This window comes from Lutra lutra, chromosome 13 (genome assembly GCF_902655055.1).
Source record: "Lutra lutra chromosome 13, mLutLut1.2, whole genome shotgun sequence".
NCBI classification, from domain to species: domain Eukaryota; kingdom Metazoa; phylum Chordata; class Mammalia; order Carnivora; family Mustelidae; genus Lutra; species Lutra lutra.
In genome coordinates this window covers 90320337-90335720 of record NC_062290.1, presented here as the reverse complement: position 1 = coordinate 90335720, position 15384 = coordinate 90320337, and the positions used below count along the sequence as shown (strand labels likewise).

General features: G+C 50.1%; 1 protein-coding gene across 1 annotated transcript; it reads right to left on the bottom strand.

Annotated features, from left to right (window-relative positions):
- Positions 1-977: 977 nt before the first annotated feature.
- On the bottom strand, positions 978-11382 carry EXOSC2 (exosome component 2). Its single transcript, XM_047700706.1, has 9 exons — positions 11232-11382; positions 9420-9521; positions 7750-7795; positions 7241-7330; positions 6149-6214; positions 5601-5669; positions 3922-4098; positions 3216-3344; positions 978-1840 (listed from the first exon to the last, which is right to left on the bottom strand). The coding sequence occupies exons 1-9, from the start codon at positions 11351-11353 to the stop codon at positions 1760-1762; spliced, it is 882 nt and encodes a 293-aa protein (XP_047556662.1). The 5' UTR covers positions 11354-11382; the 3' UTR covers positions 978-1759.
- Between the last annotated feature and the right edge of the window lie 4002 nt (positions 11383-15384).

Below are 15384 nucleotides of genomic sequence, written 5' to 3'. Positions count from 1 at the left end.
CCCTCTAGTGGGCCACGAAGAGTAGATCATCCCCAAGAGGTGCTTTCAGACCATTCTTGGTATCCTCATTCCCATTGGCAGGTAAATTGCCATTCAGGATATACTGAGAGGACAGCACAGGCTGGCAGCTTGGGAGACCAGACCAAGCGAGAACAAACTTTCAGAGAGCTCACAAATGATCCCAGTCAAAACTAAACCAAATCGGGGACTTCCCACCCTCTCCTTCCCTGCTCTTAAGAAGCATACAGCCCAGCATGTGCTCTCAAAAATACGCCAAGTGGGCCAATCTACGCTTGCACCGCAGCCTATGGAATATTCAGCTGTCTAAAATGATAGCTCTCGAGTGATGTTATAAGGACAAGAAATATACCAGTAACGAAGAGCCGAGCTGTATTTCAAGTGTCAAATGCAGGGTTCAAAGTCGCAACCACTGAAACTATCCTAGGCTCACACTTCACTGGATGACCCAGAGGGCAGTTTAAGGTCCTGTCAGGTTTTTTACCTGCTACACGTCCAAGTATTACACAGGGCATGGGGACAGAAACAGTGATGTTAATACCACATTTATAAGTATATAAAAAGTATTCACATATTGTGAAATAAGACAACACTTCATAGGCTGCCTTTAAAAAAATGTTTTCCCAAACCTGAATCAGAGTACCGTTTCTAGTCATTAGGAAAGCCGATGCATGGGAATTCTAGCATTCCTCAGTGAGAACATCAACCTCCTGTTTTTAACCCTGAATTATTCCAAAGTTAATGCATTACTACTTCAATCACAGGAGGAAGACAGCTTTTCTTTTCCCATCTGCATTTCTCCTCCTGTTTTCCCATTCCTCAGAGCACCCTGAACATTCACTCTATTACTGATAATTCAGCTTCTAACAAATCACCCCTTAGATGCGGGACAGGTTACAGCAGCCTGACGTATGTATACTCGCACGGACCACTAGAAGGAACATTCTAAGCAAGCAAAGGCTGCTTGGTTGACTTTATTCTTCCATGTGACTGCTGGGTTAATGTTATTAACTATACAGACACCTGGGTGGCTCCGTCGGTTAAACGCCGGTTCTACGCCGGTTCTGGGTTTCAGCTCAGATCACAATCTCAGGGTCAGGAGACAGAGCCCTGTGTTGGCTCTGCCCTGGGCATGGAGCCTGCTGAAGATCCCTGCTCCAGCACAAGCATGTGTGCTTGCTCGCGCGTGTGTGCTCGCTCTCTCTCTCGAAAAAAAAAAAAAAAAGTTACTAACTATATTCTTCAGTGTCCTACTTGCACTGCAGGAGTGGGAACAGAGGCCAAAACAGTTTGCAGGTCAGGGAGGCTGTGTTTTTTATAGGGACCATTTCATGGGGGCACTGTGCCTTGTGATGGTGATTCACTGATGGTGAATAGAAGAAAAAGATTCTCCGTATTATTCCAGAATGGGAGTCCACTTGGCTGAAACACTGTGTGCCTGTAAAGGCTTGAAGCTTAAAAAAAAAAGATAGTAATAATTAAAAAAATAAAAAAAATCAAGGCCTGCAAGTACCCGTACTGCCCGACTCTGCAGGCAACCCAAGGGGCCGGCAGCGCTTCCCCAGGCTCCGTCCTAGATCAGGAGAAAGCCAGTCTTTGGGGCCAGACGTAGCCTGATGTAGGTCAGGTGGTGAGTGTCACAGTTCTCCACGGAGCCACACAGGGACCACAAATCGGATTCTTCACTTTCAAGAACAGCTCGGGTCAGGTGCACACCATCCTGTCCTTCAGATGTCTCTCCTCACCCCTCCTGTTCTAAAAGCCTCTGGCGCGTTTCCATAACTACTTCCTCCATTATTTCTGGCTTTAAGAGGTCTTTGATCTAAAGAAGAAAAGAAAAAGGGGTATCTGTTCAGAAAAGAAACCGACCATAAGCAGGCATCCAAACGTAGAAACCAAGCATGGTTACTATAAACCTTCCATATTCCTTTCATTTTTTTCTTTTAAGATTTATTCTTACTTACTTACTTACTTATTTATTTAATTTATTTATTTGACAGAGAGAGAGAGATCACAAGTAGACAGAGAGGCAGGCAGAGAGAGAGAGGGAAGCAGGCTCCCTGCTGAGCAGAGAGCCCAATGTGGGGCTCGATCCCATGACCCTGAGATCATGACCTGAGCCGAAGGCAGCGGCTTAACCCACTGAGCCACCCAGGCGCCCCATTATTTATTTATTTTTAAACATTTTATTTATTAGGGGGCGCCTGGGTGGCTCAGTCATTAAGCGTCTGCCTTCAGCTCAGGTCATGATCCCAGGGTCCTGGGATTGAGCCCGACATTGGGCTCCATGCTGGGCGGGAACCCTGCTTCTCCTCTCTTGCTTTTCCTGCTGGTTCCCTCTCCCGCTGCATCTCTGTCAAATAAATAACTAAAATCTTAAAAAAAAAATAAAGATTTTATTTATTTGACAGAGAGAGAGTGAGTGAGCATGTGCACAAGCAAGGGGACAAGCAGGCAGAGAGAGTGGGAGAAGCAGGCTCCCCACTGAGCAGGGAGCCCGATGCAGGGCTCGATCTCCATGACCTGAGCCGAAGGCAGATGCTTAACTGACTGACCCACCCAGGTGCCCCTAAGATTCATTTATTTTAAAGAGTGAGAGAGAACACACGAGCAGGGGAAAGGGCAGAGAGAGGGAGGGAGAGAGAATTCCAAGCAGACTGCACTGAGTGCGGAGCCCGACATGGGGCTCGATCCCATGACCCCGAGATCATGACCTGAGCCAAAATCAAGAACTGGCAGCTCAACCGACTGAGCCACGCAGGCGTCCCTCTCTGTTCCTTTATTGGAGGCTAAGTATTGCAAGATAGGATCTGCCAGAAGCAGCTTAATGAACCATCAAGATTCTCTGGTATCCGGCGGACAGGAACAAAGACATGGTTCTTGGGATTCACTAAAAAGATAAAGCTAAAATTTGGGATGGGAGATGAAGTCCAGAGAGCTGCTGTCCTAAGCTAGTCCTCCCAGCACCTCCATCCCCCCGTAAATCCTTGGACTGACATGAGACACCGAGGCTATCCCAAGTATCTTGGGGAAGGCTCTACCGACACTAGACAGGGCCGTCGGCAGATCTGTTTCCACCCCCGCACACGGTGAAGGTACTGGGAGTCGCACTTGCGATCCCTCAGGAGACACTGGAGCAGTGGACACTCGTCTTACAGACAGACGAGGAAGAGGGGAGGCACGGCTGGAGCGAGTACCTGATGCGGAAGGGACGCCTCGTAGCAGTACAAGATGCTGGTGTCATACAGCATCACCCTCTGGGTGACCAGCGAGACGATGCAGTTCCGGAGCCGGGAGATCACCTCTCGGTCGGCGAGGGAGATGGGCTACCCGCGGAGGCAGAGGGAAACACAGTCACAACCAAGGTCAGCGAACAGTCATGGCAAAGCACAGAAATCATTTGTAACCTCCACCTAGGACTCCGGGACTCCACAACAATCAACCGCTGACTGCAAGGGAGGTCAGAAAGGACGGCACTTCGGCTGCCGGGACCCGCAACCTGCCACCCCTGCCACCAGAGAGCACCCCAGTTCCACGTCATCGCAAGGAGAAGGCAAGACGATGTTCGTGGAGACTCGAACTCCCTCAGTCTACAGCAATCACACGGTTTAAAACCAGCCGGCTCCTAGGGCGCCTGGGGGCGGACCGGTCGGTTAGGCGTCCGACTTGGGTTTCAGCTCAGTCAATCTCAGGGCTGTGAGATGGAGCCCCGAGCTGGGCTCTGCCTCTCCCGCTCTCTCTCTCCCCCTCCCGCCCCTGCTCGTGTGCGCTATCAAATAAATAAATAAAACTTTAAAAAATAAAAAAAAATTTTTAAATGGTAACAGCCAGCTCCACCCGGCCCAGAAGCACAGCGAAGACCGAGCGCCACTCGCCCCAACAGCAGCAATGGTGTTTACTCACCTCCAGGTTGGCAGTGAAGCCCCCCGCGTCCTCTTCTTTGTGCTCCGGCGTTGGGTAGATCCAGATGAAGCCGTTGTTCCCCAGAATCACTGAGGCCCCACATGGCAGGTCATGGAAGTGAGTCTTCTGCCGCTTGACCAGGGAGGGGGAGACCTGGACCAACACCCCCTGACCGAGCTAAAGAAACAGCATGAACGAAGTCACTGCAGGGTCACGAGTGAAGGGCGTAAAAAGCAGAGCCAACAGAATACCCATCCTCGCTCTGGCGGAGTCACGGCCACTCCCGTTAACAACTGCAGTCGCCTGTGCGTACACACAGGGTAACTACGCCCAGAGGACACTTGTGGATGCAGAGGTTGTCGACGCACCCCAGGAGCAGGTGACTCTCCATACTCCTCTCATCCTCCTGCCATTCTTATCATGACATCTGTATCTGGGGCTGGTGCGCTGGCAGAGTCAGGCAAGCTGGGCCGAGTGAGGACGTGCACCTGAGCCTCTTGTGGGCCGGTGCATTCTGTTCCACCTGGATCCCAGCCACCCACCTCGCCCGGGAGATGTACGCTGCTGGGCAAGGGCAGCGGCTGAGGGCTGGATGCAAATCCATCCCTGGTGGGGGGAGGGCAACGCCAAGTCCCCATCCCGCTGAGGGAGGGTCTGTAGTAGCCATGCCCCAGAAGGCATGAGCATGGCTGACCAGAGGTGCTCCACAAGGGAACAGGCTTCTGTGCCACTCAGAAAACGAAAAGACTGGGGCGCCTGGGTGGCTCAGTGGGTTAAGCCGCTGCCTTCGGCTCAGGTCATGATCCCAGGGTTCTGGGATCGAGCCCCGCGTCGGGCTCTCTGCTCAGCAGGGAGCCTGCTTCCTCCTCTCTCTCTGCCTACCTGTGATTTCTCTCTGTCAGATAAATAAATAAAATCTTTAAAAAAAAAAAAAAAAAGAAAGAAAACGAAAAGATTCCCCCAGAGAAAGCCAAAAGACTGGTAAGTCATAATCTGTTGTAGAAAGTATGCTGGCGTGGGGCACTGAGGTGGCTCAGTGGGTTAGTCCCCTGGCTCTTGGTTTTGACTCAGGTTGTGAGCTTGGGTTTGCGAGATCGAGCCCCATGTGGGTGCCCCGCTCAGCAGGGAGTCTGCTTCTCTCCCTTGACCCCTCCCCTTGCTCACATGTGCTCTCTCTTGCTCAAATAAAGTGAATCTTTAAAAGAGAAAAAAAGTATGCTGTCATTAAAACGGTAAAAGCCTCAACAATGGAACTTCATATAAGAAAAGCAGTGACAGTTCATTTAAAGGCCCAAGTGGCGAACCAATCTTTCCTATTAGACACCCACTTTATTTGACTGGACATTGTCTCAAGCCAAGGCCATCGGGTTTCAATATGACCTCCCTTTGCTCCTGGCCCCAGCAGAAGGCCGTGGCCCCCCGGAGTGAGCGGGGCGCGGGGCCGCGGGGCACGGGAGCTCTTCTGCCGCACCACTCTCCTCAGTAATAAGAGAACAGGAGCTGTCGTCCGTGACCATGCCACTGAGCCATGACCGTGTGATCCTGCCACTTTGCAGGACGCCAGCCTGTCACGCTTAACTTCCAGGGCTCTTTAGGGCTGAATTCCAGAGAGCACCAGGGATTTCAGAAATGGACTGAGGTCTCAGTCAGTATCCAGGAATAGCAAGAGACCAACTTACTTTGCCGTATTTCAGACTCCTCGTGTGCAGCGACACCGCTCCATCTGAGAACACCGCCTGCACCTCTGCCTGGCCAGAGTGCTAAAGGAGCAAACCCTCATGGCACCTGCTTTCCCTGGGGCCCCGCCCCCACCTCTCCATCCTCTCCTCCCATCCCCAATGGTCTCACCTGCAGCCTTAGACCCAGAGGACATCACCCCGACCTAACCTCTCCCCACTGGTTCCCACTAATCTCTTGATGTGAACAATACCTTTTCTACTCCCTGCACAAAAGCTAGCCTGGTTATGAAAATCTGAGTCTAGCTTGAAGCACACACGGGCCACCGTAAGGGATAAACCCGATGAAATGACTGAGGCAGCAGGCCTGAACAGGGGGGTTCGGGTGGGTTAAGGAGGGGGAGGAAGGCTGCAGCAGAGCCCATGACACTTGATCTAGGATCCAGATCCCCGCCAGGACTATGTGTCTCCAGGCGGAGGCATCTGATCGAAGCCCCATTTCCCAGTTCCGCATAAAGCACAGAGATGCTGTTATCCAAGGTGCAGGATACACTGATGAGATCCCCTTCCTGCAAGAAACCTCTCATGGCCAGCTCGTCTTCCGCAGATCTTCTTCTCTGAAATACACAAAGCGATGACGTGACTTAAGTCAGATCCTGCAGAAAGATCTCTGGAACCAGCCACAGTATTCCGACACTACAGTAGGTAAGCAAGAACGCTAAAGCGATCACCACCACTTTCCCTCTCACAGGCCTTCCCACAGCTCCCCCCCACCCTCCTCTCTCCCTCCTTTCTCTGGACAGTATTCCAACTCCTTACGTGCTACTAAAACCCATCCCAATCATGCCCAGTGTCCCTTTCTACACTCACTGTCCACGGCAGCCCTCCATGCAGCCACAGAGCCAGGCTACCCGCAGCCTGACTCTATCTTTACTCACACATTTCCCGTATCTGGAATGCCCTGTGAAATTCCACCCATTCTTCAGGGATCCACTCTAACGTTCCTTTCCTACAAGCATCTCCCAGCGAAATCACTCCCTCTTTCTGTACAGTCACACACTTGTTTATTCTCCGACTGCCAGGGACTTAGATCAGTTATCTCACTTCCCCTGCTAATCTGTGCGCTCTTTCAGGAACTCAGTCAGGCCTCCTTTATCTTGCATTCTCCAGAGAACCGAGCACTGAGCCTCTCTGTACAGACATGCTGAACTGAAGATAAACCAAGGCATTTTACAGAAGGCCGCCCCTTAGGTCCTGGAGTTGTCTGGGATGACCCAAATGCCATTCAACTGACGAAAAGCTAATCTAAACACAACTCTTCAGGGGACACCTTCCCTGTGCAAAACAGATACACCCAAACAAGGAAGATGAGCACCAGGCAACCGAGAGCTTCTCTTCCAACTCTCTTCTGGGGTCACTCCCCACCACTGTTCCAGATCTTACCACATGCCAACTACCGCTTACGTTGGGAGGCCCAGGCCGAGTGAAAAGCCCACGTGTGCATCTAGGCAGCAAACCTCACAACAGACAAACAAAGGTAAAAAAAAAAGGCAACCTCCGCACCAAGCAGAGTTCTCTAGTGGAGCAGTGGACCCCAGAGCCTTCTCTAGCAAACTCTATGGTACTGGCCTGCAGACCCTCACCAGCTCTCCTCCAGGAAGGTTCATGGATGACAGAAGCAAGACTGAATCCAACCTCGAGTTGGTCTCCACCTTCCACCTCTTCTGTTGGACCTACAGAGAAATTCCACAGTTGGACACAGACTCCAGGGGCAAGAGCTCACATCGTCAGCGACCCATAATCCCCAATACAACAAGCCAACTGTCTATATCAAAGGGCACATAGGCGCGCCTGGGTGGCTTAGTTGGTTAAGCATCTGCCTTCAGCTCAGGTCATGATCCCAGGGTCCTGGGATAGAGCCCCATGGGGCTCTGCGCTCAGCGGGAAGTCTGCTTCTTCCTCTCCTGCCCCTCCCCCACCCTACTTGTGCACTCTCTCTCAAATAAAAAAAATAAAATCTTTTAAGGGGGGGGCCATAAGAGTCAAATTAATGAATGCCCCACTTGCGTAACTAGAGATAGAATGACTATCCCATTCATTCAATCACCAGCTTGCTTCTACTTTGTAAATACCAACTTGATATCGACTTTACCTCTGTGATTCTCCCCACCACAATGTCTCCTACTTCACCATTGTATCTGGAAGATAAAACAGGTCATCCATCAGTGAACAGACCTTATCACAAGACGAAGCACCACTGGAGATTTCAGTTCCACAGGATTAGGCACCCTGCTGAGGTATGGCAAACTCACCTAACTATGCTGTCCGACTTATCCCCAGAAACTGGAAACTTTAAACACTCCTACATGCATAAAGTCTCCATTAACTATTCTTGGACATTTATTCCAAGTAGTTCGTTAAGCCTGAAATTCCTAGTTTGTTAATTACATGACACTGGTAAGCAGGGACTATTTCCTGGTGGGCTCTGGAACACAGATGGCTTCTTCATCAGCAAAGGAAGAGGACGAGGAGACTGAGACAGGACCTCACCCAAACCAGTCCACTCACGGTCTCCTCCACCCACAGGTGCTCAACTCCAGCCCCAGTGCTAGTCCTTATCCCACTTCTAATGAAGACAAGTTCCACGCTGAAGGCTCCAGCCGCGGACCTCTACTCTGTCGGCCCTCACTCACCTCTTGCTGAGCTCATCCAACCTAATGATTTTAAAGACCAATGACTATGCCATTCCCCCGAGTTCTAGACTCTGGTCAACTGTTGCCCAGCATCTCTATTTACATGACTAATAGGCAGTTCCAAATGTCACCAACCTAAAGCAAAGCTTTCCAGTAGCCCCCTCTCCAGCTCCCATCACAAACTGGTCCTCTCCCAGCTGGCAGGGCTCAGTAAACCACAACACCATTCCTCCAGCTGCTCAAGCCAGAAGTCCTGGGAGGCCTTGGAGGAACACTAGATTTCTCTCTCACTCCAGGACAAGTCCAGCAGCTGATCCTACTGGCTCTACCTTCGAAATATACAGAAATAAAAGGCATCCAAATTGGGAAACGAAGAAGTAAAAACTATCTCCATTCACAGACAAAGTCCTATATATGGAAAATCCCAAAGAATACAAAATCCAACACCCTTGTGTGAAAAGCAAAACAAAAAAACCAAAAAACTTAGAACACAAAATGTATGCAGAATCAGCCATTACTCCCCACTTCTACTGCTCGTCCAAGCCACCATTACTTCAGATGATGGAAACAGTCCATTAATCGTCTCCCTAAGGCTAACCCTGTTCCCCTTCAATCTCTCCCAGCAGCCAGAGTGATTTTATTAAGACAGAAGTCAGACCACGTCCCTCTTCTGCTCCACCCCTTCCAGGGGCATCCTAGACTACATTAAAGTGGAAGACACAATGCTTATCCAGGCAGGCTGCCCCTACACTCCCCCTTGCTCACTCTATTCCAGCCCCATGTGCTTCCTTTCCACTAACCTTTATTGAGCCCTTCTAGGCAGCGGGCCCTGTGCTGAGTACTTTACATCCCGTTTCCATGAATTCTAACAAAAATCCTACAAGATGGATCATGCCTTCATACTCGTTTTGCAGAGAAGGTAACCAAGGTTTGGAGAGGTCAAGTAATGCGAGGAAACTTTTGTAGCCCACACTTGCCTATAGTCACCTATATACCCTTTCTATTGTCATGTTCAAAACCGCAGACCTACTGGATGATAAAGCTGGTGCGGGTCGGGGGTGCGGTGGAGAATGTTCCTGGCCGTATAACATGAATGACACAAGAAAGAATACACACCTTTTGTTCTCACCTGGTTTTCAAAGCTTTCACACAGATCAACTTGTTTACCCTCTCCACGGAGCCGGCCACGGATGCAATGAGCTTCTCTTCCCCCATGTAAGTTCCATGGCCCCTGTTTTGAGAGTAGGATACAAGAGTAACTCTTGAGATGACCTCTCCCTTCAAGAACCCTGTATTCGTGGGGTGCCTGGGTGGCTCAGTCGTTAAGCGTCTGCCTTCAGCTTAGGTCATGATCCCAGGGTCCCGGGGCATCGGGCTCTCTGTTCAGCGGGGAGCCTGCTTCCCCCTCTCCAAGTCCCTCTGCTTGTATTCCCTCTCTCACTGTGTCTCTCTCTGTCAAATAAATAAAGTCTTAAAAACAAAACAAAACAAAACCAAAACACCATGTATTCCTAACAGGTTCCTCCTGCTTTAAAGTCTGGCTTCTCTCTGTGCCCTGAACACTGTTTAAGAGAGCTACAGAGACATCTGCCCTTGTCTTACTCAAGTCTACTCAAATGTCACGTTCTCCACTGGGTGTACCTTGATTACCCCATTTAAAATAGTCACTCACCTGCTGCCACCACCCCCACCATATTCCCAACCCCATTCCACTGACCCTGCTCAACTTTGCATTTTCCGCACTGAATTTATCAGCAATCATACTAACTTGTTTGTTGTGCTTATTGTTTATTATCTGTCTCTCTCTGGTGATATGCAAACTCTGTGACACACATTTCCCTACTTTGATCACAGTTGTACTCCAGCCACCCATAACACAAATACAGGCTGAATTCATGAAGGACTGACACTTAAGATTCCTTAGGATCCAATAACCTCAAACTAAAAAGTTAAAGAGCAATATTATAAGTGTTGTACCCCCCAACCACCAAAAGACTGAAATACCACTAGTGTTTATCTATGATAGTGATGTAAAGGTGAGTTTTGCTTTTCTTCTTCTTCTTCTTCTTTTTTTTTTTTTTTTAAAGAAAGAAAGAAGAGGGGGAGAGGCAGAGAGGGAGGGAGAAAATCCCAAGGAGGCTCCAAGCCCAGTGTGAAGCCTGGGGGGTGAGATTTGCAGGGGCTGGATCTCAGGACCCTGAGATCACACCTGAGCTAAAAATCAGGAGTCAGACACTTAACAGAGTGAGTCACCCAGGTGCCCCGCTTGTTCTCTTAATTATTTCCTCATTTAATTCTCACTTCCCTACCAAAGAGTTACTGTTATCATCATCATCTTACAGATGAGGAAACTGACCTCAGAGAGGAAATACAACTTATAATATGTGATGGCACAGGACTGAAATCCCAACTCTCTGGCTCAAGAGCCTGCTCTCTTAACCGCACATAGTGTACTGCCTTCAGATTCAAAATGTGGACTTGGGTGCGTGTAGCACAATCTACTGTATATGCCCTGAGCCCAAACAATTACTGATTTCAAAACCGAGCACCTGGCTAAGAGATGTCGCCTAGAGAAGAGGCCGTGTCAGGAATGCCCACTGTCTCCTCATCTGAAAACCAGAAGAGGCCCCTGATCCTAACCCTCCCCAGTTTTGCAGGTCTCCAACGTAGGGGAGGAAGGCTCAGAGATCAGGGCCTCAGGCAGAGAACCCAGGAGTCTTTGACACCAGAGGTTAGGTGAGAAGGATTTCCAAGGACCGAGGCAAACGCAGAGGGGGACAAAGTGCATTGAGTGAAAAGCCGGAGGACTCGGAAACAAGGGAGCTCAAATGATCAGCTGTGCCCTGCGTCCGCTGGTACTTAGATGCAAGGGAACAGAGGCCACGTGCAGACAGCCCAGCAGGCGCCCCTTGGGGCCCCGAGTCCCCAAGTCCCCACGTACCGCATGAATCCCGTGTCCGTGGTGATTGTGTCCCCCGGAACCACCAGATGTTTTTTAGTTTCGCGGCCCACGCTCTCGCTAAGAAGCTTGCGAGCCACGGGAAGCCTCATCTCCATCGCCATCTTGGCGCCAAAGAAAAGCGCAGGCGCAGTCCGGCAGGGAACCGCGACGTCCGTCTCTGCAGTTCCCAGCCGTCGCACGGCGGGGCGGGGCAGGGCGGGCCTCAGAGGAGCCGCCAATGGGAACTCACAGTCTGGCGGCCATGTTAAGTATTGGCAACCATTTCGCTAACACAAAGGGAGTGAGGAAGCCAAGTTGCCATTTTTACTATTGGCAAGGCATCACCTGTGGAATAATGAAATCTCAGGTTGCATGGCGTTTGATTCTTAACCAAAAATCTCTAGTAATCATCATCCCATGTATGGTTTGTCAGAGTTAGAGATCATTGAGAATTGGGCCTGTGAGTCTCCTTCCAACTCTAAGTTGCTAAAATGTGATTCTTTGGTAGGTGGGATCTACAGAAAATACAGTTAGTTGGAAAGAAAAAAGAGGCCCTATTCATACTGTTCCTAGTAGCCCCAGTATTCTACTTTACTGCCTCCTCGTGGGTGCTGGTTCGGCACCAAACAGCCACCTCTACCCCCAAACAGTGTTCCAGATGCTGATTCTGCTCTTTCTTAACAACTTCTTTTGAATGAGCTGATTCACTCTAACTTAAAAAGAAAACTCCCTAAGAAAATATGCAAACCTTGCAAAGCAGCCCTATTTTGTAGGGAGGGCAGGTGCACACCTAATACAAAGATATGGGCTTATATTTACTCATACAATAAATTGAGCCCTCTTTGTGTGCCAGGAGCTGTTCTAAGGATTCAATAGTGGGCAGACAGATGTATATGTGGCTATATCTCCATGTCCAGTTTATTTTTTAAGACTTTATTTATCTGAGAGAGAGCAAAAGTGAGAGAGATCACAGAGGGAGAGGGAGAAGCAGGCACACCCCTGAGCCGAGAGCCTGATGTGGGTCTCAATCTCAGGACCCCAAGATCATGACCCAAGCCGAAAGCAGATGCTTAACTGACTAAGCCACCCAGGCACTCCCTCTGTATCCTACTTAGTAGCAGCACTTCCCTCCTCCCTGCTTCCCACTACCCTCTCCCTCCTCCTTGCCCTACATGATTTATAGAATCCACAACAAACTGCATTTCAGCCTCAGGGAACTGGAGCTGATGATTATGCACAGGGACCCTAAAGAGGATTAAATAACTTGTATCAGCCTCACACACTGTACTCAGTAAAGCAGGTCCACCGCCTTCCGAAGATCCATCAGACCAGTTTGCTAAACCTCCGAAAGGACATTTCTTTCTGAGCAAAGCTCACAACTAGATCTGTCAAGAAAGCCAATCCTGCAAGACAGTCAACGATATAAATTCCAGGACTCCATGGGACGTCCACAGGTCAGACACTTCCCCTCCTGCCTGGAGGAAAGGGACAGAGTGTGAGAAGGGTCCATCAGCTGAGTCTGGCCTCCGCCATAAGAGGGCAGTGGTGTCCTATGAGCCAGGGTAGCCCAGTCCACTAGGGAGCTAGGCCTGGGAGTGCCCCTAGACCAAGAGTAGGGTACTCTGGACATCATCCACTCTCATCCCAGGAGGGACGGACATAACCTCTGCCCCTCCCATTCTCACAGCACCCACGTTTCCAGGGACTGTCGCAGCATTGGGATTATGACTACTTAGTATATTGGAGGATTCCGTGTCTGTTGAGAGATGGCTTCCTGGTTCACAGACAACTCACTTCTCACTGTTTCCTCGTATGGCCCAGAAGGGGTGAGAGGAGTCTCTGGGGTGTCTCTTCTAAGGCACCCTGGTGAACTCATCGCCTCCCAAAGGACCCACCTCCTCATGCCATTAACTTGGGGGTTAGGATTTCAACACATGGATTTAGGAGACACATATCCACTGCAGATACTTTTTTATAGAAAAAGAAAGGAAGGGCCAAAAAGGACTAAAATGCACACAGTGGTTGGTGGCAGGGCCAGTGTTCCTTCCTACTGCACCTGCTTTGCCCCAAAGCCTGCGCCATTTACCAAACACAAACACTTCTCAAGGGCCTTGTCCTTTGCTGGATGCTTTATTGACACATGCTACTTATTCCTCACACTTGACCCATCTTGGAGGTAGGAATTGCTATTCCTGATGGTCCTTGGGGTCTCTGAGTCCCACAAGAGACTTGCAGTTGGGACTGGCACCTGAGACTCCAGACTTCTCACCAGTGCTCCTCTCTGCATCACACTTGTTTCTTCATACCACGCAGACACCTGGGCACCCAGAAACAGAGTGCACATCCCAGAGGGGCTTATTAGGAATATGGATTCCTCGGGGCACCTGGGTGGCTCAGTTCGTTAAGCATCTGCCTTCGGCTCAGGTCATGATCCCAGGATCCTGGGATTGAGCCCCACATTGGGCTCCCCACTCTGCGGAAAGCCTGCTCCTGCTGCTCCCCCTGCTTGTGCTCTCTCTTTGTGTCAAATAGGTAAGTAAAATCTTAAAAAAAAAAAAAAGAAAGAAAGAAAAAAAGGGCTATGGATTCCTGAGCCCAAACTTGGGCACTGAGGTACTACAAAGGTGGGGTCTTGGAAATCTGTGAGTGTGTGTTTAACTCCCTCAATGATTTGAATGGCCTATCGGGTCTAACATTCATCAGTTCCCCCCACATCCATCTACCTCCCATCTGTGCACTTTCCTCAGGCCCCTCAGTCATCTCTTACCTAGGCACCACCTCTAGGCTGGTCTCCTGGGTTCTACATTTGCCCCTCCTACCATCCAATCACCAAACAGCAGCCAGAGTGAGCTTTTAAAAACACATCAGGTTAAACCATTTTCCTGCTTAGAACACTTCTGGCAGCTTTTGTTTACACCAAGAATAAAATCCAAACTCATCTTCATGGGACCTGTCTCTGAGCTCACTCCCCTCCTCACCCGACCCCTTACTCCCTCCACCGCAGTCAGATGCGCAGGTCTCACCTGCCTTCATTCCACACACACACTGCTCTGGTCACCAACCCAAGATCGGTGTACTTGGGATGCTCCTGGCATGGAATTCTCTTCCCGTGGGTCTTGGTGGGGCTGGCTGCTGCTTCTCACTCAGGCCTCAGCTCAACTCTCACCTCCTCACAGAAAACTTCCCTGACCACCTTCTCTGGAATAATCCTTGGTCCCTTTTTTATCACTCGATTCTGTCTCCTTTCTTGTCACTGAATGTTCGTGTTCGTTTATTGCAGGCTTCGTCCACCAGAACGGGGGTCCTCCAAGAACCAGGGGCTTTATGTCTTGTTCATTGTGTATCAGTGCTCGGAACTGAGGCCCCTTCCTGGGTTAGCCATTCCCTACCAACCTATCCAGAGCCCACACCCTCAACCACCTCCTTTGGGGTGGGGGGCAGCAGGGTCGCTCTGGGCCACTCTCCATCTGCCCTAATCCCACCTGGGCCAGGTACCAGACACGTGGGGGCAGGTTCCTGGAGCACTTGTCTTTGAAGCCCTGGGCCGACATGCAAGATGTCTGATTTGGCCGAGGCAGCCACGTTGCGGGAAGCATTTGGCACGGGTGCTAATCAGCCCCCATCTGGAACTTTCCCCACCAGTCACAGACATACATCCCAGCAGGCCAGCTCTGAGGCGGGAAGGAAGCTGAAAGTTTGGGGTATCTGTTCCTCTATTTCAAGAGATCCAAGAATAATGGATATGGCAAAGGGTAGGGGAAGAGGGATTGGACAGCTGCTTCAGATGCCCTCTGGGGGAATGCCCAGTGGGGTGTGTGGTAGAAGCTGCAGCCCTTCTCACCCACCAAAGGCACCCCTGTCTTAACAACGGCTTCTGTTTGTTGAACTTAACGTTGTGCCAGTCACGACGCCATATGCTTTATTTGTTGATATACGTTAGCCCACTTACTCCTCACAACATTCCTTTCCATTTGAGAAAACTGAGGCACAGAGAGGCTAACTGCCTTGCCTCGGGTCACACAGCCAGGGAAGGGCAGCAGAGCAGGGTTTCAAAGCAGGAACTCCTGCCAGGAGTTCCTGAACCATGCAGTAAGATGACAAAAAGAAAGAAAAAGCCATCTTGATTGGAAAGCAAGAAGTAAAACTGTCTCAA